The sequence below is a fragment of the Micropterus salmoides genome, unplaced genomic scaffold (genome assembly GCF_014851395.1).
Source record: "Micropterus salmoides isolate LMB-PRFRI ecotype aquatic unplaced genomic scaffold, ASM1485139v1 Ms_hic_scaffold_3, whole genome shotgun sequence".
In the NCBI taxonomy this organism is placed as follows: Eukaryota; Metazoa; Chordata; class Actinopteri; order Centrarchiformes; family Centrarchidae; genus Micropterus; species Micropterus salmoides.
In genome coordinates, this window is record NW_024042261.1 from 6,656,302 (window position 1) to 6,683,209 (window position 26,908).

Here is a 26,908-nt window from a genome sequence, read left to right on the forward strand (position 1 = left end):
ATTTGTGTTGGTTTAAGAATGAATTTATTAGATTAGTCTAATATTTCATTATATGAAATGGGTAAACTACACCGTCCTTATTATTTTCATTGAAACTACTTCTTTTGCAAAGCTTAGTTTCCCTGACTGACCTTTGATAATACAAATGACTCATCTGTTGTCTTTGTCACATTCCACCTCCTTCTTTCACACCCCCGTCACCTACCTGCTTTGTTTCCTTTCGTTTCCTGCATAACATTTATTTGTTCTCTTCACCAGATAATTGTAGTTAGTCAGTAATTTAGTATTCTATGTCATTTGTAGGTGATTTTCTGGCTGTATCTTTCTGTGCAGCTGTTTTGCAAAGGTCTTCGTTCCAAACATGATGTTAAATCTCAGTGAGACATACCTGGAGTGCATTCAACCTCTCAAATTGATTATATCTAACTGCAAAAGTGGATCAGAAGGTGGACTTTACCTTCAGGGGAACTGGTCGCAGCCTTGGGGAAACAGCAGGCCCCTCTTGTGCTCCCACTAATAGACTAAAGGTGTTGGCAGCCTGGCATGCTTTGTGACTTCCCCCCCCCTTTAACACTGAATCACCAAGGAGAAGACACAGAGATGTGAGATTGCGTGGGTGGGCTGAAAGAAAAGACAACAGGAAAAGAAAGAAATAAACATCTTCAGATGCTGCACTGTAGGATTTAGTATAGTATTTACACATTTTCTACATTCCTCAGTGCCAGTGCAGAGGGAGTACTTGAAGCATTTATTTGCAGCTTAGTCTTGCATGAGCTCCCTCACACGGGGAGGCTAATGCAAGGAATTAGCTGTAATGTTCTGTTGTGAAAGTTAACAGTCGAGGATGTTTGCTTAAAAGTAACAACAGCCACTTGGCTCATTAGGCACAAGTAACCCACTGAGAAGAAGTTGGCAACATGGTGTCAGAGGGGAAACAGATGGTAGGGTGATGCATTGGCCTTCCTTGGTCTGTCGCAACCTGGTAAAACTGGCTAACACAGTACAGAATGTATGGACTTGCTTCAGTTAGTTGGATTCATCTTGTGCGGTGCACACTGACTAAATAATGTTCGAAACGCTATTTTATTGCATAAATACAAACTTTTATTTATTTTTTCATCTTTACCGTTTGTCAGTTCTTTATTTCCCAAATGAGCAACACCAGCTACCCACACCGAACTCCTATCATTGTGGTACTTGCTCACAGTGAATGTTTGTTACATTTGCAAGTAACTAAAGTGAAATATAACAAAAACTCAAAGATCTGTTATCACATTTTTTTTGGCTGAGAAGGTAGAAACTAGTGTATGTTTTTTTTTTTTGTTGTTGTTGTTTTTTTCAATGGCCAGTGGCGATATTTAAAGAGCTGATATAGCCTATATAATGTGGGTACACTGGGTACAGTGTGTCAGAATTGACGCCATTCAACTGCATTACTCTGTACATTTTAGGATAATATATATTTAATGCTACCCATTAATGGTTTTAGATTAGATTTGCTGTCATTAGGATAGGAAAAACATGACATTTAGAAATACAACGGTGACTGAAAAAATGAATGCAAACGATGGATGCATGAGAGTTATAGCACAGGGCACGAAACTTTTTTTGTACCATGCAGGGGGTTGCACGGATGCATGCATGGCCCTGAAAGTGGTCGGAAAAGTGAACGCCATAAAGTCAGTGTTCTTGGGCGTGGAATCTCAGGAACTCATGGCATCCAGCTTAATACAATACCACTACCATTGTGCTAGCTAGCAAATCCTTCTACTGTAGGCAGTGTTTTAGCTCATTTAATGGACCAGCTGTAGTGTAATGTCAAGTGTGTACTTTAGCCTATTGTCAGAATAATGCCTGCTAATCCCCAATGTAAATATGTCCTGTATATTGGTTTTGTTTTGTTTTTTGTGCTTTTGTGTCTTACTACACTATGTCCAATAAAAAGTACACATGGACACACCTGCGACATCTAACTATAACAAGAAAATAAGTCCTGTGACTTCTTTTTTATTATGCTTGATGCTTTTTTAATTGCGCATGCGCACTGGGGTCGCAACCATTTATTGTACTTTTTTAAAATGAATTGTTGAACCATAATAGAGATGATGATGATGAATGTAATAGCTTTGTGAATTTAGTGAATCCTCCTCTTGAATTTCTGTGGTGACATTTCCGTCCAAACCAGCAGTCTTCAGATATTTTTGAGAATTAGTCAGCAACGGCTTCATCATTCTTCATTTATCATACTCTGGTCTTCAGATTTTGTGTTTTAGCCAGTGTGTGGTTTTGTCAGGGCTGGGCACAGATGGAAACTGTTGTTTTCTCCCTTCGTCAGCAGTCGACATTGTATGCCAAAAATGTACTCTTAAAAGCATTTCTAAACATAGCTTTATGTGAATAACTTGGGATCTCCATGTATCTTCAGATATTAACTCTTTCCCAGGACATTAAATTCCACTCCGCAGTCACGTTTCTGCTGGGAAGGAAGTCGCTAACTTTTAAATTGGAACTAAGACGATGACTGTGTCTTGCGTCATCCTGCTGTGATCCAAACAGTCCCTCAGATACCATAAAGGGGGGGGTCAGCTGCACTGGGTTTCGTTGCTCTTCTGTGATGAACAGCAGAATGTCACATAGTGATGTCAGAGGCACTGCTGTGGCAGAACAGTGCTGACAGAGCCTGTTAACCATCATGCTCATGATGACGTGGAACATGTGTAGACAGGCAGCAGAGCTAATAAGGTGACTGGCTTTCCTTGTTGGATTGTGTGGCTACAACATTTCATTCTTAGACCATATATGTAAAGCTAAACTGTATCTAACAATTTTCGCGTTCTTCCCCACATAAACGTATTTATGAAAGAAGAATGTGTGGTGAGATTGTTCGCACCTAAAGTAGACTTCAGACTAGGCGTATGGGCCTACACAGTTTTCTTTCCTGTTATGAGAAGGAGGACATTAAATATAAGGTGTGAGACGTAACCTTATAGTAAAACATTGTTTCTTTAGGTATTTCGTCTGATATTTACCTTTATTTCTGCAATCTACCCAGCAACTGTAAAATTTCAGTCAAGGCACATTCATCGGCTTAATTGAAGTGATGAATTTTATCATTCTTTTTATTTACATTCATGCCATTATTTCCCCATCCACGATCTTTTAATTTTATCCTCAATTGTTTTGCACTTTGCAAAGTCTGTTTCAGTATGATGACTGAGATACCACCACCAACGTTGGATTACAGATACATGTGATGAATAAATAGTACGGGCGCTATTAGCCACAATATAACCTCTATTGTGGTGCTGATGGAGAACATCGCTGATACGACACGGTCTGTAAAACTGGGCTGCTTCATTGCCTTTCTTCACACTGACAGGTCTAACGAGTGGTGGAGCACGTAGGTGTAATGCGTAAAGAACTCACAGCCCCAAATGACTAAATGACCTCCAAAGGATAGGGCTGTTGATCAGTACCCATGATCCTTAAATCCACTGGAATCATGATTACTTAATTAACCTGCACTAGTGATAAAATGTCCTGAGTTTTTAGCCACACTAGCCAGCTAGCAAGCATGTTGACTTAGTCTGTATATGCAGCTTTTTCTGTACAATTAGTCAACTACAAAAGCTAGAACTTTAGAATGAAATGTAATTGATGAGCCCTAATGTTGTGAGTTACAGGGCACCATATCTCTGGAGAATGGGGTCAGTATCTGAGTGTTATGTAGATGGAGATAAGTCCTATCACTGTTGCTGCAGCTAGAACTAATTGCTAAATGTCCAAGGTAACAAAGTTTTAGAAGAGTTACTACCCACCGTTATTTCCAACATTTTTTTTTATTCAGGTCAGGTTAGCCTAATAAGAAACTTACACCTGACTGAATATGTGGTATGCACTGACCAGCTGTGACTTGCTCTTGTCCTTCACCCCCTGCTCTCCCACCCAGGCCATTTATTTCAGGAGGGTGACTGTTGCTGCAGGGTCACTGCAAAGAAACCCTCACACAAATAAACTGCACTAAGCCTGCAGTGTGTTGAATTTATGTGTGGGAATTGTATGTGTGTAGGGCTGTGTGTCTGTGTTTATGTGTGTGTGTGTGTGTGTGTTTTGTGTGCAAACTTACACATTTCCCTATCTACAGAATGTGCACATTGTGTCTCTTGTTAAAGAGTTAAGTCATTTATCTTTCAGTGGGCAATATGGAACTCTCCATAAAAAACATGTGACTGGTTCTTTGTGAGTTAAGGCTCTCTGCAATGTAACATTGCACAGTAATGTTGGCCTGAGATCAGAAGTCCCGTCAAATAAAGAGAATGTGGTGACCACTGTGATCACCATGACAGATTTCTCATCTGTAGGTTGTTATTCAAAGAGACGTCTGATGTGCACGGAACATCGACAGTGGAGTTATTTTAAAAACTGGGACATGAAATTGTTCATTTGATGTTTGTTGTTAATTTTGGTTGATGAATGTTGCCCGAGTGTTGAATCAGAACTAACTGCGTCTTTTGTGTTTTGTGCCACAATCCAGGCCTCATGGAGCTGGGGACTCGACGCCTGCTGTGCACCAGGGAGCTTGATCCATGCCCGGTTCCCAGAAAACAACCATAAAGGGTGGGAACCTTAATTACCCTTCAGTTACCCTTTTTCCCACCCCTCCCCCTAAATTGCCCCTGTGGTGATATCGTCCTCTCCCACCTGTGGCCTGCAACATGATTGGCAAGCTGAAACAGAACTTGCTGGTGGCCTGTGTGGTTATCAGCTCGGTCACTGTCTTCTACCTGGGCCGCCATGCCATGGAGTGCCACCATCGCATTGAGGAGCGCAGCCAGCCGGGTGGGATCCTGCCTCTGTCAGCACTGGGAGGTAGCATGCGGACCACCTTACGGACAGGCCAGAATCTCAGCACCCCTTTTGTTTACAACAAAGACATGCCACTCATCTTCATTGGTGGAGTGCCCCGCAGTGGGACCACGCTAATGCGAGCAATGCTGGACGCCCACCCTGAGGTGCGCTGTGGTGAAGAAACCCGTGTCATCCCACGAATTCTGGCCATGAAGCAGATGTGGAGCCGCTCAGGCCGGGAGAAGATGCGCCTGGACGAGGCCGGTGTGACAGATGAGGTGCTGGACGCCGCCATGCAGGCCTTCCTGCTGGAAATCATCGTCAAACATGGAGAACCCGCCAACTTCCTCTGCAACAAGGACCCTTTTGCGCTAAAGTCGCTGTCATACCTGGCCAAGATCTTTCCCCGTGCCAAGTTTGTACTCATGATTCGTGATGGCCGGGCTTCAGTCCACTCCATGATCTCACGGAAGGTGACTATTGCCGGCTTTGACCTGGGCAGCTATCGTGACTGCCTGACCAAGTGGAATCGGGCCATAGAGACCATGTACACACAGTGCCTGGAGGCATCAGACAAATGCCTACCTATGCACTACGAACAGTTGGTCCTCCATCCTGAGAAATGGATGAGGACACTGCTGAAATTTCTTGACATTCCTTGGAATGTTGCTGTCCTCCACCATGAGGAGCTCATTGGGAAAGCTGGAGGAGTGTCCCTCTCCAAGTAAGTAATGTTGGCAGCAACAACCAAATTTCGGTATAAGGTATATGTTGCATTCACCATGCCTTGTGTTTTGATGGTAGTTTGATTCTTATAGGGAAAGATAGGTTGTAGAAGAAAGATAATCATCAGTGTTATTAGATGGAATTTGTAGTCTGTTTTAGTCTAGTTTAGTTTAACTTTTACTTTACTTATTGTTGAACTTAATTAAGTAATTGTAGTGATTGCAGCCACAGAGTAAAACGTCACTCTGGTCAATGTGTCTTTGATCCCCTTGTTTGTAGCTCTGGGAAAGTCTTGTCCATGTTGTTACATCCAGACAGAACTCTTTAATTTCAGGGTAATTACAACATAGGTTGGGATGTCTTTCAAGAATAGATTTTATTTTAAAACGGCTCCCTCAAACTGAAATAGCTTCATTGTGTTTTCATTGTTTCTTGTTTGTTGTATTAAGACATCTTGCGTTGAGCGCAAAGGCTCTGAATTTTGATTGGGAGGTAACTGACAGTAATTACAGTACACAAATGCAATGTTTGGCGGTACGTTGGTGTTTACTATATTGCCAGACAGCGTTTGTAACCATGTTGGATTATGACATTCTTTCTGTAACACTCGTTGATGTCTTGCTTTCTCACTGAATATTTTGTTTATATGTCCCCTGGCGTTACGGAGTTACAACGTGTTGAGCCTCTGCGGAGGCCTGAGTATAAACAAAAGTTTAGGTTTGGGTGTGATAGGTACCTTGTAAAATCAATTGCCTCTTGTCTGTACCACTGCATGTTTAAACTTATAGGCCATTTAGGTATTTCCATCACTCTAAAGTGGTTACTAGCAGTGAGGACGCACTGCATCACCATCCATCACTGTCAGGCTGTGACTCATTTTCAACCCTTTTTTTTCTCAGAGGCTCCTTGACCTTTTGGACACTTAACTTGTTTGGAATGCAGTTTCAGGAAGCTGCCGGCTATCTCTGCGATAACAAATGTAGCTGATAGGGAGCTTAAATTTCTACAGAGGCTTCATTTGTGCTAGATGCTTCCCTACAGCTGCAGATTCATTAAATACGTTTGCAGTCGTAACGGTGGTTAATTCAGTATTTGCCGTTACGATTGTTGTGATTTGTGCCAGCCTCACAAGCGCCACGTGGTACACTTAGCTTTTGACTACTTTGTTTGGAGGGGAGATGAAGTATGGAATAGCTATTAACCTGGAGAAAAAGGACATGTAGGTAGCAGTATGTCAAGTCATACATATCACTTTCTATTTAATCTTCAGTTTCTGTGGGCCTTGAAAATAAGCATGCATCTCTGGCCTTGACAGATATCCTTCCCATGTTTTCACAAAACCTTCAGACTTTCCATCATTACATTTCATTTGGAAATTAAACATCCTACTGCAGCGCACAGCAAGGAACCTACTCATTAGTCTAAAACACTTGAGAATATGTCTGTACTGTACTGTAAGCAGGTTTTCCTAATGGCCCTGCCTGGTGTCAGAGTTGTTTTGGTTTCCGTGATTTGGGAGGTCGGCCTCTGGAAATTGCTGAGGAAATAGTGAAGGGGTGCAGCCCCATCCCCCCCCCCCCCCCCCCCCCCCTCTGTAGGTCCCCCCTGCTGCCACCCTTTTCCTGCCACGTAGCAACAGAACACACTCCATATCCTCAGGAGACATTTGGGTCACATTTTGTTATTGTCTGCATTTCTAATTGGCTACATATTTCATTTCTCTTTCCTTCTGTTTTCCTTCCTTGTGTTTCATGACTTTGATCTGTTTTACTATGAAAAGAAATAACACAAAGAAGAAAGGGATGATCATTTAGAACAGGGGTAAGTAATCAAGTTCAGTTGTGGGCCAGATTCTTTCACCAGTGTTAAATGGGGGTTTATTGTAAACTGAATAGTGTGAATGTTTGGACTGCTGGTTAGACCAGACTTTTCTAATTTCTGAATTTTTTAAATACCTAACAATCAAAGAAATGGTCTACAGATGAATTAAGAATGATTATGACAATCATTAGTTGTAACCCTAAAATCAAGTACTGCCGTATGCTGTTTTTACGCAGGAGGTGTTTTTAAACCTATTACAATCAATCCAGCAGTCTACACAGGCCTCGTTATGGATCATGATTTAAGCCTAAAGTGTATTTTTACAATTCAAGTCTATTTTCTTCTGTTTAATGTGTATAACTACAGTGATTGTGTGTTGTGCTCTGAACGCTGCCCAAAAACGGGTGATCCACATTCTCTTGTGTCCTGTGTAGACACAGATGGAGCACTGAAGGGACTAAACCTGTGAAATGAAAAACTGTTCCGTAGAGGATGTGCAGTATGCTCAAGTTCAGTTGACTACTTTTTCACAAAGGCATCAAGCAAACATTCAAGTGATTTAGATAAAGAAGTATGACAAAAGCTAATGTTGATACATAACTACAAGGATAATTCACTGATCCTTATAGAAGAATGTTATTTTTTTTTAGCCCTTTTTTTAGTCCTTCTCAAATGACGTCAAAGCCCTGAGATTCTCTCTCAAGGATTCTTCAGCAGTGGTAATATTTGCGGACATATGAGTTTGAACCTACTGGTTGTGGTTGACGTATGGCCCTTTAGTCTAAACTAGAAAAGATGGACTAGAATCATAAACCTATTTATTCATAATGGCAGCATTCAGGCAATGAAGCTTAAGCACATTGAGTCATTTGATCATTTTAACTCTTAATTTAAACTACTCCCAAGTTGCTGACCTTGAGAATTTTCTTTAAGTTTACAGATTGACCTCTAACCTGGAAACAGGCGCCTACTTTTTATGGTTGTAGATGAGGTCATGGGAAAAGAAGAGGGCCAAAGAATGAGCTAGACAAGTATCTGGCAAATGTAGCCAGATCCACTGCCACCACAAATCTAGTAAAACCCGGGAGTTAAAGAGATGTGAAGCCAATGAGCTTCCTTGGCTCCTTCCATTTTATGATTTCATTCCTTTTCATCACTGTATTTGAGATCAGTTTAGTTCTCTTTGTCACAGCCCTACTCACTCTAAATGTTTTAACAGTCAAGCCACAAACATTCTGCTCTATGTTTATAACAACTTGTACTGATCATAACCTGATCTTTGACAAGAAATATAACTTAGAATTTAGTGCATAGTTCAAACTTCTATTGTTTACCGACCAGTAGACACAGTATCACGAGTCATCCTCCTTTGTTTGATAAGATGTAAATGATTAGTGTTGACTGGTCCATTGTGCTAAAGGTTTGAGCAATAGGCAGGGCTCGACAATAACAGTGGCCTGATGGCCTGGGGCCAGTAAAAAGTAACGTTGGGACAGTCGAACTAGCAACTCATCGCCAAAGAATATGGTACAAAACAGCCAGTGCTGACTGTTGTTTTCGCTGGTTAAAATGACAACATTAAACTTGTCTTTTGTCTGGTTAAAGTTCCACTCTCTAAAACCACTGTACACTGTTTTTGTAGTTCCCACAACTCCAACAGTGAGGAGTCCACTCTGGTTTCATTCATAAATCAATAATTTAAGCTTATCAACTTAATCGTTTTGAACCAGGACTTCTAATATTTGGTTCTTGATAAATAAGTTGTGCCAAATTTAATAGGCTACAGCTCTTATTTCAGTGTTTCAGATACATATTATAGTGTATAAAAGTATCGGATCGGACCTGACATGAAAAGGTTTGGTGGGAATGGGGCAAAATTATTATTTTTTTAATAAAATATTACATAAGAATTAGTGAGATAAGTGAGATTACGCCTAGCTTTTGTCATGAACTGGCTTTTAGATTTAGGTTTAATCCATATACATATACCAACCACAAAGCAAAGTAAACATCTTTAATCTTTTGTAACTACAAGATAAATCCTGTTCAACTAGCTGAAAAACTCAAAAGCTCATCTTAAAATACTCAGACGTGTTGTGATTCGAGCTGAGATACTATGGAGGCTCTGAAGTGCTCTTCAGCCATGTTACTACAACACTGGACTGCTACGACTCAGTGGTAAGGACCCCTTGTTTCTCAGAAAGGTCACAATGTCCTCTTCTCTTTTAACACTCAGTTGTGTCCAGACATGGGAAAATCATCTCTGTTTGAATAAAACAGGTTGTGTGTTTTAACCTTTTTCCTTTCACAACTATGGAATGCTACATCGCTTGAAATAGAAAAACAAATGTGAGGCCAAAATATACTAATATCAGCACAGGGACGGAGACTGATAAGAGCTCTTTGGGGTCCAGATGCAGATCTGTGCTCATTTAGTGCACACGTCACCCCTCCACAAATTGATTCCCATCAAATATTAATGAATGTGGACCTTAACCAGAGCCCTCTGAGCTGAGACATGGAGACACTGCTTTGTCCTGCATGTCTACATAAACCAGTCCACTGTTAACCGGTAAGAACAGAGTTCAACAGTGACTTTCAGTCCAAAACACAGTCACAGTTGGCTTTACCTACACATGATGAATAATTCCCAGTCTCTTCCTCACAGTGAGAAATACAGCTTATTAATTACTGTTATTGGATTAGAACTCTGCATTGGCCAATACCCAAAGCCCAGTGTCCGTACCTGTACTGTAAAAGTCAGATCAGTGCATTCATATTATTTATCCTGACATCGTGTTCTAGTGACTGACACATTGGTTTCACAGTTGGTACAGCTGTGTCAGACTCATCATCACACCATTTTTGTGGCGATTGTGTTGTGCTAAATTTTGTGGTTTGGGCACAGGAAGATGACCTCCTCATTCTTAATCTTAACCTTTAAAAGCTCTGCTTGGCTAAGCCCTTTCTCCAACCAATAAATTGTGAAAAGAAATGCCCATCACAGAACCACTATACTGCAGTGCTTTTATAACTTGTGAACAAGAAGAGAATGACCGTAAAGAAAAAAGGAAGTAAATATGCAACATCAAATTAATTTGCAAAACATGCAGCTGTGCATTGAAGTCTTGAGACTGTGTATTGAGAGCAGGGGCCCTTTCACAAAAGTATTTTAATAGATAAATGCTGAAATCAAACATGTATTGAACATTGCCCAATCCTACACAAAATTGCAAATAAATGTGTGTACTCATGTGTCCTCAGTCCTCTCGTATGCTCATGCATTGGGTAAACAAGTAAAGAGGAAATTACGTCATGTTGTAAGTCACAGCTTGCATGTTGCAAAAGCAGTGGAACGTGCCCCTGAACAGGAAATCTTTTTAATCTTAGATTTTTTTTTTTCTGTATGTGACTGTTTTCCTTCTTGAATGACAACACTTTGTGATGACAATCCCTGACAAGCTCGTCTAAGCTAGAACTTGATGCATTTCTCTAAGTATCTGGACTTTGTGTTTATATCATCTTCATGTCTGCTATCACAGGCTTTGGTCATACCTCTCCCCTAAATGGGCCCTGATACAATTTGATGTAAGAGGAGGCCAGCCACAAGTAGCCTTCAGGGCTGCACAGCTACCTTTTTACCATCATAAACATTTTGCCCCACCTCCTCTCAAGTACTTTGCCCACAGTGCATTAAAGTCAACCCCCATGACACCCGGCAGAAAATGCCTCTTGCCCTCTACAACCACCCGCACTCTTCGCTCTCCACCATCCCTCAGCTTCGGGTCTCTATCTACATGAAAATCTCAATCAGAGGGCAGGCAGGCCCCAGAGCGGGACCTTGTCTTAGCATTAACATCAATTACCTGGCCTTGATTCAGTGGAGGCCCTGCCTTGCTGAGCAACTTACTCCATTACTTATCCCAGAGCAGGGAGCCATTCCTCCCCTCCTCCCTAACTCCCCATTCTATTTGTGATCTTGATGCCTCTATCTGATTCTCTCTTATCAGCCATTGGTGATACAGAACACCACCTTGGGTAAAGGAGGCGCAGCAATGAATAATTGACAAGCTGGAGGCCATTAAGAGCATCAGACTGAAGGGAAGTGGTCATGTGACGGGCAGAAAGGTTTTTTTTTTTGTCACATTTAAAGCTGAGAAGAAGAATGTGTGCGTCACTTGTTCAGCAGTATGGGTGCAAATGATTTCAGATTGATGGTAGGAAACAAACCAATACAGGGATATTTATATACATTGATTGCAAGGGTGGATATTTCATGTCACTGTTGGTGGGGACAATAAATCTTATCCCAGTGGGGTGGCGACAAACTAAACAATCTCTTAGACTACAAGTCTGCTGCTTATCTACCAGCCCACTGTGTCTGTCTCCCAGTTCTCCCCCTGTGTCGTCTGTCTCCCTGTTCTCCCCCCGTGTCGTCTGTCTCCCTGTTCTCCCCCCGTGTCGTCTGCCTCCCTGTTCTCCCCCCGTGTCGTCTGCCTCCCTGTTCTCCCCCCGTGTCGTCTGTCTCCCTGTTCTCCCCCCGTGTCGTCTGCCTCCCTGTTCTCCCCCCGTGTCGTCTGCCTCCCTGTTCTCCCCCCGTGTTGTCTGCCTCCCTGTTCTCCTCCCGTGTTGTCAAGAGTGATTATGTCTTGACTCAGCCATTTTGCAGTGCATGTAGCATACACATTCACCTACAGTACGTGATCATCCAAAATTAGGTGTTCGTTCAGCATTTACAGGAAATTCTTGTTAATCTGGCACCACTTTGATCAAGGCGGTGACTGATTGGTTATGTTGATGCTGCTCTGACTTTAGCTGGTGAGTGAGCTTTTACTGATCAGGACTCCTGACCCATGAGTACCATTTTGAAATGTATTACTATAGACTGGTAGTTCCCAACCTTTTTGACTAGTGACCTATTAAAATGAAGCATTACTTGTCTGAATGTCTACTTGAAACTTGTTACGGCGTAGTAAATCAGGGTGAACAGGAGTTGCGGTCAGTTTGACAAAAATATGTATTTTTCCTTCTGAGGTTCTTAAATTTGAAGGATTTTTAGATGCCTGAAAGTAGGAAAGAACTCAGTATTTCACAATAAAAAAATTGAACAAATCCCTTTAATTGTCTTGTGGCCCCCTAAAAGGCTTCCTCACCCCAATCTGGGAACCACTGCCATGGACAATGCAACTCTCAAACTGTTCACAGCTCTTTCAGAAAGCTCAGATATTTACGATATAGATTTTATCTATAGGAGAATCTGACAAGGAACCATACAAGAGGATATTGTCAGGTGTGTATGTTAGATGAGGATCTCTATACACCAACATGATGTTGAAGCTGAGCTGCGTTCTCTACTCTCAGTCTTTGTCTTTATCAGTTTATGCTCCACGTCAACACTTAGCAGCCTCTTGGGTCTTGATGGAGTTACCTAAAGTGATTCCCTACCCATTTGTTGCAGAGTGGATATTTGGATCATGGCCCGACTCTTAGAAACCATCTACACAGTCCTCCCGAGATGACAAAACCAGCTTACTCTATTAATCATGCAGGAGACTATACCCCTACAGTGTAAAGATTCAATTGCAAAGTAAATGGATTAGAGGAAAGTAAATTGCCATATTGAGGTATAGAGTCAGACAGGAAACATAGGCAGTGTTGCCCGTATATAGACTGTACTTGGGCACGCTGTACAGGTATTATGGCTAATCCACTGAAGCATTTTGCAGAGAAACAGAAAGATGTTATCTGGTATTACATTAAAGGCGTAATATGGAGTTTTCAGCGGCCTCTAGCGGCTTGAACTCATGAGTGATGTTACGTCCCAAGGTCTAGCACGCAACATAAAAGTGTAGCTTCCCACTCTTCCCATTCCCAGACGAGGCCAGAACACAGGAAATACAATTTAGCAGTTTTATTAGCTTCAGAGATGAGCACTGCCCAAAACAACAACCAAAACAATCTAATAAACCTAAAACTTTCCTAAACCAAAAACAGAAAGTAAAGAAAAGACAAAGCTCTAAACTAGGCTTCTAATCTCAAAAACAAACAAAAAGGGCTTCTCACTCCTACACACTGCTAGTAGCTGACAAAAGGAAGCTACAACAAAGAAACATCTGTATATAACAAAATGGCTAAAGCCAACAAAACAAGGTTGTCAACAACCATCAGATTTACAAAGCTAATTTACACAGATTCACTTACAAATCTCATCTAATCACAACAGTTCTCTACTCACGACTAACCGACATAACGCACAGTACACAGGCTCAGGTTGGGAATGGCAGAGAGAGAGAGGAGTTCCTGTCAGTGGGGCTTAAGATGGCTGCTGTCATCCAGGTGACCAATCAGGAGACTCCAATCAGCTCTGCAGGACCATTCCAGTATGCCCACCTGTTCTCCATTACCTGCATACGCACACTCTAAGGGAGGAGGGAGGGAGACAGCTGACATTGCAGGGGGAGATAAAAACAAACAAAATATGACCCCAGGGTCACAACAGTGAGCATAATGTGAAACACAAGTGCTTTCATACAAAGAAATATGTTGCTTGTAAAAAGTGTTTGCTTGAGCCAGTTAAAGGGGCTATATGTAAGTTTTTGATTTTAATAAATCAAATTTTCATTGCCTTTTTTATGGGCTCAAAACTCACTTAGAAATTGTCTTTGTTGCTTGCATCAGCCACTATTCTGCTTTGAATGTGAGGACACCGGGTCAGATTCAGCCCTGTGCGCACTCCTGAGCCTCTTCTCAGACTACAGCGACAACACAGCAGCTCACGACATGCAGTCCACTAACACCATAAAACAACCAGCTCACAGCAAAACACAGACTCTACGTTAGGATACAAAACAACAGTAAAGGTTTATGTGCTGAAGCCCATCAGACCAAACAGGTTCAGATGATGTCGAGTAAAAACACAGTGAGCATCAGTAAAGCTGGAGAAACACAGAGAAAGTCACGTTAGCTCGCCGGCTAATGAGCAGTTGCTAACATTATCCGGCGTTAAGTTGTATCGCTTTCTACGTGTTACTATCCTGTGTACAACTGGTGTTGATTTAGCCTGCAAGAAATTATGTAACTTTAAAAAGCAAATGTGCAGAGATTTGTTTACTAACGTTAGCCTATGGTGATGCAGGCAGGGCAGCCAGCTAAAGCTACATTAGCTTGGACCTGCCGCTGTTTGCTTCATAACGTTTAATTTAGATTTATTGTGGTTTTACCAATACTCAGGTACACAACTTCTCCACCTCTCCGTCGCTGTAACTAACGTGACCCACATAATATACAGTACTGCAGCAAAACGGCGGAAACAGCCCAGAGGAAGAGCCACAGTACACTACAGTAAAGTTACTTACTGCGGTACGACTGTTATAAAGTGTGACATAATCTCATTTTAATATTCAGTCCAGCTCACTAACCGTTCCATTATCATCCAATACGTTTAGCTGTGCTGACATTGCTGAGCCTCCAGTGAAAGATACACAGATAGTAAAGATAGGCGAGCTAACGCTGTAGCACGTTGGCTAAATGCAGTAAATGTACAGTTATCTTGTAACGAGCATGGATTAGTTCAACCTGCAGCTGATGAAACTATTACTGTAACGCTGCAGGGGGGGTTACCTGAGTTTCCACCAAGTTGTCTGAAGCTATCACCCTGTCTATACGTCTATATAGCTGCTCTCACTCTGCCTTTCTTGAAAGCGGTTGTGTTTTGGATTATGCTCCCTCATGAGTTCAAGCAAGCACGCGTACGAGCACATGCCTGGTTGCAAGACCGCACCACTAGTGGCCGCTGAAAACTCCATAATGCACCATTTAAATGAACTATTTTTCAATTCAGACCGTCCCATAGTAGGACTGACCATGAGAAACACCGGGAGAAATTGCTGTGTGGACCACGTGAGCAGCCAATTATACAAAAACAAGAGCGAGAGAGATTGTCGGGTCTCTTTAATTATGTCCCAGCCCACACAAGGATTAGATAAGCAAGGTTTGGGTTTGCTATTTAGGTATATCAGGTGCCTTTTGTTGAAACATGTTCAGCCTTTAAAGTGGTGCGCTGGTTAATGTCACTTTTTGTGAATCGACCAATCACAGCCTGGATGGGCTGGGACATTAATGAAAGGTTGACGTGCTACTGCAGACTTTCAAATGTTGAACTCGTTGTTCTTCTAAGATAGTATGTAGCATTAACAAATCAGAGACTAACCACTGTGTAGACCATTTTTCTTGCACAAGAATTTAATGAAGGAGCAAATCCTAGACTATTTAGTATGCTATTATATGAAAAGAATATACCATCCATCCATCGTCAACCGCTTATCCTGCGTACAGGGTCGCGGGGGGGCCAATCCCAGCTTACATTGGGCGAAAGGCGGGGTACACCGTGGACAGTCCATCGCAGGGCCACACATAGACAGACAACCACTCACGCTCACATTCACGCCTAAGGACAATTTCGGAGACATCAATTAACCTAGCCTGCATGTCTTTGGATGGTGGGAGGAAGGGGAAGGAGCACCCAGAGAGAACATGCAAACTTCACACAGAAAGGCCAGGGCAACTGGGGTTTGAACCCACGACCTTCTTGCTGTGTGAGGCAACAGTACTAACCACTGCGCCGCCCCTGAAATGAAATGAATATACCAACATTATATAATTAATTGTACATTATACTGTTATATTATAGGGAAATTTCATTTTCATGTTCAATTTTGGCTTCCAACAATTGTGAAATTATTTAATAGATAAAACGATTATTGTGCCGTTTTGTCTTGTGTTACAAATAACTCATTTTTGGATGGGTTAAATGCGGAAAACAAATTTCCATACTGGGATCAATAAAGGATAACTTTACTAAACTAACTTTACATAACTAACTAAATCCAGCCCACCCCTTTCCTTGACAGCAGCAAAAGGCTAAAATCACTCTCACAGTTCAGGTCACTGCACTCATGTGAGCAGGTGTTTAAAGAGTGCGCTCATTGTCATCATCATACATCAGACAGGAAATCCCTCCTGCTGGTCATTGGTGGTAAACTTTGGTCATTCCAGAAACAAAATGCTGCAGTCCAGCAGCCCTAATCCCCTAGCTTGTTGAATCTTTCATTATAGGCAATGAATAATTCACCTCGGCACATAATATAACACACATAATGGTGGATTCCTTAAAAAACAGAACACCCATGGTTGATGGAGGAAAAGGACGGGTGGAGGATTATTCATCTTCACTTAGAAACACTGGAGGTATTAATTTCATTAAAAAGAAGCGTGATTAAACTGAATAGCTAAGCTTAAGGAGACTATGTGTGTGCTATTGAGCCAGACTGAGCATGGATGGTAAATCATATGAAATGTGATGCATGTTGACAGATGACTGATAACTGATATCGTGAAAGCTAATTTTTTCAGCATATTTAAGAGCAGCCTGCTGAGAGAGGGAGGAAGGAATCTTTAATAGTGTCTCATGATTCAATTTGATGCTCAGAGTTAACAGAACTGAGAGATGGACTGGTCTGTTGTAAACTGTGCCATTTGGGGATAAGCTGAGCTAACCTTTGTGGCATGTGATAACAAGTACCACAAGCTGAAACAAACATTTTTTGTTTGTTGTTAGAGTGGAGAGATCAACAGACCAGGTCATCAAGCCTGTCAATGTGGAGGCCTTGTCCAAGTGGGTGGGGAAGATCCCAGCTGACGTGGTGAGGGACATGGCCGTCATCGCCCCCATGCTGTCAAGACTGGGCTACGACCCCCACGCCAACCCTCCCAACTATGGCCGACCCGACCCCAAAGTCCTGGACAATACCAGAAGGGTGAGTACTGACCAGAACATGAACATAATTTTTTTCCTATGTTCATCATTTTCTCTGTCAAAGGGGCACTTTGGAGTGTTTTTTACCTCAAGAAGCTTAAATAATTTATCCTGATGGAAGTCACAGTTTTTTAAAGGAATACTTCCTTTTTAGCATTTTGCTGAGAGTTGGAGGAGAAGATTAATCTCATTCTCATGTTTGTATGGTAATTACGAAGCTATAGCCAGCTATAGTTAGCTTAGCATAAAGACAAAGACTCCTTTTAAAGAAAAAATCCAGCATATAACCACAAAACCACATATTGCCATTTGACCACTTTGGTTATTGTATAGATTAAACAAACAAAATACGATGTGTTCATTTAGTTCACTTTAGAGGTAGACGGATACTGTTAACTTTGGAAAAAGCTAGGGCTGAACCCGAATTTTCAAATATTTGATCATTGGGTAAGCATTCAGATTTCAATTTTGGGATTCCAATATTGATTTTTTTTTTTTTTTTTTCTCCGCACTCCTGCCCTCCGCCCTACCTCTCTTAGTCCATCACTTGGGACTACTAGCCTAGCCACAAGAAAAGTTAAACATGACCTTCTAGTCATAATAACGTGCTGTTATTATATACAGTGGGGAAAAAAAAAAAGATTTTGTATGTTTGCCCGCTGACAAAGAAATGATCAGTCTATAATTTTAGTGGTAGGTTTATTTGAACAGTGAGAGACAGAATAACAACAAAAAAATCCAGATAAATGCCTGTCAAAAATTTTATAAATTGATTTGCATTTTAGTGAGTGAAATAAGTATTTGACCCCCTCTCAATCAGAAAGATCTCTGCCTCCCAGGTAGCTTTTATACAGGTAACGAGCTGAGATAAGGAGCACACTCTTAAAGGGAGTGCTCCTAATCACATTTGTTACCTCTATAAAAGACACCTGTCCACAGAAGCAAGCAATCAATCAGATTCCAAACTCTCCACCATGGCCAAGACCAAAGAGCTGTCCAAGCATGTCAGGGATAAGATTGTAGACCTACACAAAGCTGGAATGGGCTACAAGACCATCGCCAAGCAGCTTGGTGCGAAAGTGACAACAGTTGGTGCGATTATTCGCAAATGGAAGAAACACAAAAGAACTGTCAATCTCCCTCGATCTGGGGCTCCATGCAAGATCTCACCTCGTTGAGTTGCAGTGATCAGGAGAACAGTGAGGAATCAGTCCAGAACTACACAGGAGGATCTTGTCAATGATCTCAAGGCAGCTGGGAACATAGGCACCAAGAAAACAATCGGTAACACACTACGACATGAAGGACTGACATCCTGCAACTCCCGTCAGGTCCCCCTGCTCAAGAAAGCACATGTAGAGGCCCGTCTGAAGTTTGCCAATGAACATCTGAATGATTCAGAGGAGAACTGGGTGAAAGTGTCAGATGAGACCAAAATCGAGCTCTTTGGCATCAACTCAACTCGCTGTGTTTGGAGAAGGAGGAATGCTGCCTATGACCCCAAGAATACCATCCCCACCGTCAAACATGGAGGTGGAAACATGATTCTTTGGGGGTGTTTTTATGCTAAGGGGACAGGACAACTTCACCGCATCAAAGGGACAATGGACGGGGCCATGTACTGTCAAATCTTGGGGGAGATCCTCCTTCGCTCAGCCAGGGCATTGAAAATGGGTCGTGGATGGGTAATCTAGCAGGACAATGACCCAAAACACACGGCCAAGGCAACAAAGGAATGGCTCAAGAAGAAGCACATTAAGGTCTTGGAGTGGCCAAGCCAGTCTCCAGACCTTAATCCCATAGAAAATCTGTGGAGGGAGCTGAAGGATCGAGTTGCCAAATGTCGTCCTCGAAACCTTAATGACTGAAGAGAAGATCTGCAAAGAGGAGTGGAACAACATCCCTCCTGAGATGTGTGCAGACCTGGTGGCCAGCTACAAGAAACATCTGACCTCTGTGATTGCCAACAATGGTTTTTCCACCAAGTACTAAGTCATGTTTTGCAGAGGGGTCAAATACTTATTACACTCATTAAAATGCAAATCAATTTATAACATTTTTCACATGCGTTTTTGGATAAATTTTTTTTTTGTTGTTATTCTGTCTCTCACTGTTCAAATAAACCTACTACTAAAATTACAGACTGATAATTTATTTGTCAGTGGGCAAACGTACAAAATCAACAGGGGATTAAATACATTTTTCCCCCCACTGTAGCCTACATGTAAATAGTAAACGGAGCGCGCTCTCTCTCTCTCTCTCTCTCTCTCACACTCTCTCACACACTCTCTCTCTCTCTCTCTCTCTCTCTCTCTCTCTCTCTCTCTCACACTCTCTCTCTCTCTCTCACTCTCTCTCTCTCTCTCACACTCTCTCTCTCTCTCTCACACTCTCTCTCTCTCTCACACTCTCTCTCACACACACCCCCCGCGTCAGGTTTCTCCCTCACTCATGTCATTGCCAGAACTATTTGGGCATTCATTCTTCTGTTCTGCTTTATGAAATACAAAGCTGTATCTCGTGAAATTACAGCCTGTTTACAGCCGGCGTAACGCAACGGGTAACGCCACAAGTAACGCCACATGATTATTTGCTGTTAATTACTGTTGAAGCTTTGAAACTCAAAAATTGACATTCAGGCCAGACCTGGACAGTCCAATTAGCTCTTCCCCCTGCTGTTTCTAGTTGTTATTTATTTTATTATTTAAGCTCATTCACTGCAAATATAGTATGTATTATTCAGTCACAACATTACTGACATCATTGTGCTGTGCTGAAATAAAGGGAAAATAGTAGAATGTGGAATCAACACATTCAACATTACCACTCTAATAACAATATACTGATTATACTGATGTGTTTAAAAAGAAATGCACTTGCCGTACACTTCTGGGAACAGCACAACTATATTAAAGGTGTGTAATTGAGTGTTAGCTCTGCAGTGAAACAATGCAAATTGCACAATTTTCCCATTAAGATCTCACAGGAACCATGTCTCAATCAAAAGCCTTAATCTAAAGAGGCAGACATGTCAGATTCTATGTACAGTACAGAGTACTACTTAGCCTGTGAAAACAGTTGTATAATGTCTTTTGTGGCTAACCCTGATGACATCACTATGGGATCAGGGTTATCTCAGCTTGGGCTTGGAGACTACAGATTTACCACATATAGCTTGTGTTACACACTGGGAGTGTGAAGTTTAAAAGACTTTTGTGTTCAACAGGCAGGGTGGGTCCACTGAAGAGACACTATCGAGTTGGGTTATGCAAAACGTAGGATATAGTGTTTTTGGTCAAGTCAAGTCAGGATAACTTGGCCTGTGATACATACATTCTTTTTAAGTCTGCCTCTTGTGAGTCCCCCAACTTCAGAAAGTGGTAGTGCTACTTATTTGTCTACATTGTATTTCAAAAAGCCTTGATTATGGGATGTTCTGGATTGTAAACAGCATTACTAACACAATGAAGGTTGAAATTTTTGCCTGAATTTATGCATCACTTCTTTTTTGATAAACTGTACTGGTACAGTATACTACAGCTACTTTTATTTTGTATCTACTCTTACTGTTACTTTACTATGGTAACTACTACTTCTGCTATCTGCTACTTCAAACCCTTCTCATATCTTGGGAAGCCATCTGCTATTTTTGGAACAGAATATGTTTTATTAAATCCTTTTGCTCAAGCTGAGCTGTCAGGTGACATGCTCTACAGCTCCTCTCTTTGGGTTGCATAGTGTATGTCTGAGCTAGGGGACACAATTCTGCTTTATATTTATCTGTTAAGGTCTGTGGCGGCAAGGTTTCAAGGTCCTCCTGGTGCTTAGATGCCCATTTTCTCATCGTGTTGAATTGGGCTATAAAAGAGATGCCAACGTTGATACACGATGACCTTTTATAAGACTACTGCAGCACATCATCCCACCCAGATGTAAAACAGAGCGTTTCAGACGCTCTTGTTTTTGTTTGAGACAGTATAGCACTATTTGTTTAAGCACAACTGTGGTTGTGGGTCGTAGCTGTCCACTGCTAGAAGACTGACATGGTATTGTATTATAGCCGTCGTTGATATAAGTTTTTAAAACGTTTAAATATGTTTTAAGATGTGTTGTTTAAGGTTGGATTAGCAGCTCAGTCGTGATAGACTGAAGAATGTCTATCCGTTGACTGACTGACAGCATGTTTTCCTTGTTTGACCTCTGCCCTGTTGGACTGCTGTCCAAACATTTCTGGCTGATTTGTTGCTTCCAAGCACAAAGTCTGGAACTCTTTCCAGGTATCTGGGTATTTTCCTAAAACATCTTGTCTGGTCAGCCATAGTTCATTATTGTCCACACCTAATACTTATTCATAGTACTTATATTTCCAAGCAAACCTGAGACAAAATACAAGTGTACCAGAGAGAACTAAAGTGTTTTTTTGATGAAATGGCTGCTACATTCCTGGTATCTTATACTGTATAATTAGGCACAGTGGTGCTCTGAGCTGAAGGTCAGCATGCGAACATGCTCACAGTGACGATGCTAACATGCTGATGTTTATCAGGTTTAGCAATAATCATGTTCATCTTAATTTAGCATGTTGTGATGCTAACATTTGCTAATTAGCACCAGACGCAGAGTACAGCTGAAGATGATGAGAATGCCACTGCAGGTCTTTGGTCATAAAACAAAGTATTGGGCAGATTAAAATGTTGACCCATCCAATAGTTAAAGACATTTTACTCAAAACCACAAATGTCAACCTTGCGTGGGTGGTAGAGGAAAAGACACCAAAGTCATTCAGATATATCATCTAAGAACCATCAATGGCTGAACAAATTTTTCGTGGCAATCCATTGTGTAGATGTTTAAAAGGATCCCTTAAAATTGTTTAAGAATTGGGACCAAATTATAAAGACTGCTTAGATCTACTGATTATTTCCTTTTGATTTTATTGATGACAGACTTGAAGACACTGCACTGCTGTTCTCATGCTGTCTCCACTCCTCCGATTCTCTCCTCTCCATTGCATTGTTTCCTCTCCTTTCCAACAACAACAATAAACACATGAATCATCAAATAATTACTGCTACATTAACTAGACTAGACTATATGTAAAAGAAGAAAAACCCCAGAGAAATTGATTGGACCCTAATAAAATGTGTGTCAAGTTGTAGTGTTAAACTCGTGTTTAGATTTCTACTAATTTTATCGGTTCGGATCTTTATCAATAATCTTATTGGTTCTTTGTCATTACTAAAAGTGTTTTAAAAATGTTATTTAAACAGAGAATACATTCAGAACAGGATTCCAATTTTAAATTTAACTAAATGTTTTTTTCTAGAGCAGTAACAGTAAACTCCTTATAATAATATCCTTTTTTATATACAGTCTATGATAATATCTCACTGAAAACTCTAAATCTGTCCAAATGTCCAAATAAATCATTTTCAATTTCAATTTTATTTATATAGCGCCAAATCACAACAACAGTTATCTCACAGAAAGGGCAGGAAAGCTCTCACAAAAGAGGCAAGGAAAAACTTCCTTTTAAGAGGCAGAAACCTCGAGCAGAACCATGGCTCAGGGTGGGCGGCCATCTGCCTCGACCGGTTGGGGGTGAAGGAAGGAGAGAGAGAGAGAGGGCAAGAGAGGAACAGAGATCGAAGGAGAGAGAGGGGAGGGAGGCAGCCTACACAATATAAACACAGAGGTACAGACAGTAAAGGTGATGTTGCTATAGACTAAATGAAAACTGGTACAGATATTTATAGTAGTGTTAATGGTAACAGTCGTAATGTTAATGATTATAATAACAATAATAATAATAGGACTAGTAACAATAGTCGTTGCAGCAGAGGGTGTCGAGCAGGAACACGGGGGCAGCAGGTGGCCCGCAGCCACAGATCCAGACTCCACAGCTCCAGAGCCAGAAAACCTGCAGGAAGTGATAGGAGGAGAAAGGAGAGGGACGAGAAAGCACTAGACTACCAGAAAGGGGAGATGTCGAGTTAGTAACATGCAATAATGGGATGAGGTTGCATACAGAGGGAGAGAAAGTAGAGGAGAGAGGAGCTCATTGCATCATGGGAAATCCCCCGGCAGTCTAGGCCTATAGCAGCATAAGTAAGGGATGGTTCAGGACTCACCTGAGCCAGCCCTAACTATAAGCTTTATCAAAGAGGAAAGTCTTAAGCCTACTCTTAAATGTGGAGATGGTGTCTGCCTCCTGACCCCAAACTGGAACCTGGTTCCACAGGAGAGGAGCTTGATAGCTGAACGCTCTGGCTCTTAGTCTACTTTTGGAGACTCTAGGAACCACAAGTAACCCTGCATTCTGGGAGCGCAGTGCTCTGGTGGGGTAGTAAGGTACTATGAGCTCTTTAAGATAAGATGGTGCCTCACCATTTAAGAGCTTTATAGGTGAAGAATGATTTTAAATTCTATTCTGGATTTTACTGGAAGCCAATGCTGAGAAGCTAAGACAGGAGAAATATGATCTCTTTTCCTGGTTCCTGTCAGAACACGTCTGCATCATTTTTAGACAGGATATTCCTGTTTTCCCAATATTACGTAGCTGAAAAAAGGCGGTCCTTGAAATTTGCTTAATGTGAGACTTAAACGACATGTCCTGATCAAAGATAACTCCAAGATTCCTCACAGTGGTGCTGGAGGCCAGGGCGATGTCATCAAGGGAAACTATATCTTTAGATAATGCAAATCCCTGCAGCCCGGGTCCAACATCTGGGGCAAAGTATAAAACCAGAAGATGTTGTTATAGCAGCAAATGTTTAGGCATCCGTATACTTTTGGCTTTGTATGCTTACTTATCTTTGATACCTGAATGTTGAAACAATGTTAGTGTCGAGCTCTGACTAGATTAAGAAGATGAAATAGGCAGTTGGTAACCTTCCTATTTTTCAGTCTGTGCTATGAACTCATGCAGTCAAACACAGACACACGCATACAGTATAAGAGAGAAAACAAAGTACTGTTACACTAATGAGTAGGTCTATGTTCTTGTTAAAGCTAGTATTACTCTGTCTCACGGGAATTGCATCAGTGACATGGTGTAAGTCACAGTAACTGTAGCCAGCCATCTCATCAGCAGTGTTTATCCCATCACATGTGTGTTTAGTGGCATGTGTTTCTGTTTCATAAACAGGAGGTCCTCGAGGCCTGCGATTTGTCATGCTGCAGTGATGTTTCAGCCAAGCAGCAACACTATTTCCTGTCATTTCCCATTCCAACAGGAAGTGTCTCCCTGGTCACAAAGAGCAGTGGCTTGTACTGTACATCAGCACGACTACACAACACCCAAGGGCAAGAATCTGCGCACTCGGCGAAACCAAAATATATAAGGCAGACTGTAACTGTGAGTGCAGGAGGTGTAGTAGAATACAGGCATATGAACAGCTGTACAAAAACCCTTAGTCTACAGAATCAAGAGTAGGTGTTTTTATTTCATTCTTGATTGGTGGTGTGAATATTCAGTTTTACAATCATTTGGATAATGTGAATTTGACTTTAACCCAGTTTGGAGTTTTAGCCAGTATACTTTTCTGAAGTCTTTGGATTACTTTTTCATTTTTTTGAGGGGAGCCAAAAGGGGGAACGAGGACGCAAAGAAAGAATGAATTTAGTGCAATTTGTCATGTTGTCAAGACCATTATGACTCAAACGGAAAACATTTGTAGTGTATGATGTAAGGGGAGAAGGAACTTTGTGGAAAATGTGTCTGACCACAAACAGAGATGGAATTTACAGCAAAGTGGCTGAGTTGCAAAATACCATTTTTATTTTTCAACTGTAAAATTGAAGTGACATCTGATAATAGCAGATGTAGCTGAATTTACTGTTCATACTCAATATTATAAGATGTTGGCCTTCTAATTCAAAGCTACCAGTGTCGTCATGACTTCCTCTAAACAAGAGGACTCAGTTATAGAATATCCATCGATCATATTCAATAAAGTGATCAGTATTCATTGCAGTGTTCTTTTAATAAAATAATTATTGTTGAATCCCATTTCCAATACATTCCAGGAATTGCAGAATTTTGTTATTAACGCTAATGTGCTGTTTTGTGTTATTTCTCGCAAATTTAGGCATCTTCAGGTCTAGTTTCAGTGTATAAATTGTAAAGTTTTCTGAATAACTTGCAAGAATGTTGAAAAACTGGTGTGAAGGAGACAGCCTTTAGTGGCAAAAATGCTTGAGCGGTGACAAGGTTCAAGCCTCTACAGAAGGATCAGAGAAGAAAGCTAGTTTACTCCTGTACGTACAAGAATAAAGAGAAAACACAGCAGCCCAGTGCAGGTTTTTATGTCCTTAAGGCATGCCTAAAGTTTAGCTAACTGATTGATTTCATCTGGCTTGATCAACACATATAATTGGATATCATCTGCATAACAATGAAAGTTTATGGAGTGTTTCCTGATAATATTGTCTAAAGGAAGCATATATAAAGTGAACAGGATTGGTCCAAGCACAGAACCTTGTGGAACTCCGGGACTAACTTTGGCACGCATGGAGGATTCATTGTTAACATGTTCAAACTGGGATCGATCTCATAAATAGAACTTCAACCGGTTTAGATTGGCTCCTTTAATGCCAATTAAATGTTCAGGTCTCTGTAATAGGATGTGATGGTCAATAGTGTTGAATGCATCACTAAGATCTACCAAGACAAGTACAGAGACAAGTCTTTTGTCTGACACAATTAGTAGGTAATTCAACTGCCAAAACTGCCAAACAGTTGTGTGAGAAAGGGAAGCTTAGATATGTCTGTAGTTGGCTGAAACCCCTGGATCAAGGACTGTTACAAAGCCTGTTAATAAAGACAGATTGATCTATCTAGTGAAGTAGTGCTAACTAAGGGTAAAACCTTCTTAATCAGCCTAGTTGGGATGGGGTCTAAGAGACAGGTTGATGGCTTACATGAAGAAATCATTGAAGTTAGTTGCTGAAGGTCAATGGGAGCAAAGCAAATATATGTCAGGTATTCTAAGGCTCCTGTGTTTGAATATAACTTGGTACCAGATGAGGGCAGGAGATGATGGATTTTGACTGCAATAATTAGAATTTTATCATTAAAGAAGCTCATGAAGTCTTTACTGAGGGTTATAGAAATACATGGCTCAATAGAGCTGTGACTCTCTGCTGAAAAGAAACCTGAGGTTGTTCTTCTTTTCCTATTAATGATGAATAATAGGCTCCCTTGGCATTACAGAGGGCCTTTCTTATAAGTTTTAAGACTATCTTGCCATATTAAACGAGATTCTTCCAGATTGGTGGAACACCATTTCCTTTCAACCCTTTCCACAATGTTTCCATAACGATGGAGCTTTGTTTTATTATTTTATTTTATAGAGGGGCAAATGACTCTAGTGTTTTCCAGTGCTGATCTTCATCTCATAATACAACTGTGTGTTGTAATATAAATAAATTTACCTTGTATTTCTGTCATAGTGCTCCAGCAATAAAACAAATGTAGCAAAATTTGAAGGAGCTGCTGCCATCATCACCAGTACTGCTTGCAGTCAGTGCAGACAGCTGTTGCTGATAAATGGCTTCATTGCAGCAAAGTCAACTACTCCTAAAACCACAGTGTCTCACTGTAAGATGAATACAAAGAAACACATTTCTCAAAATGCAAAATGTTGGCCGAGTCACCTTGATGTACGTAACCAATTTTCTTTCAAGGCTGCCATATGT

At 41.2% G+C, this 26,908-nt stretch overlaps 1 protein-coding gene across 4 annotated transcripts in view; it reads left to right on the forward strand.

Annotated features, from left to right (window-relative positions):
• tpst1 (tyrosylprotein sulfotransferase 1) overlaps nucleotides 1-26,908 on the forward strand; it is a 50,034-nt gene that overhangs the window by 13,999 nt on the left and 9,127 nt on the right. For all 4 annotated transcript variants that reach the window (XM_038692707.1, XM_038692708.1, XM_038692709.1 and 1 more), the window contains exons 2-3: nucleotides 4,535-5,572; nucleotides 17,012-17,210. In XM_038692707.1, coding sequence (XP_038548635.1) covers nucleotides 4,716-5,572; nucleotides 17,012-17,210 — 1,056 coding nt within the window. In that variant the 5' untranslated portion in view covers nucleotides 4,535-4,715. The remainder of the gene's footprint in view (nucleotides 1-4,534; nucleotides 5,573-17,011; nucleotides 17,211-26,908) is intronic.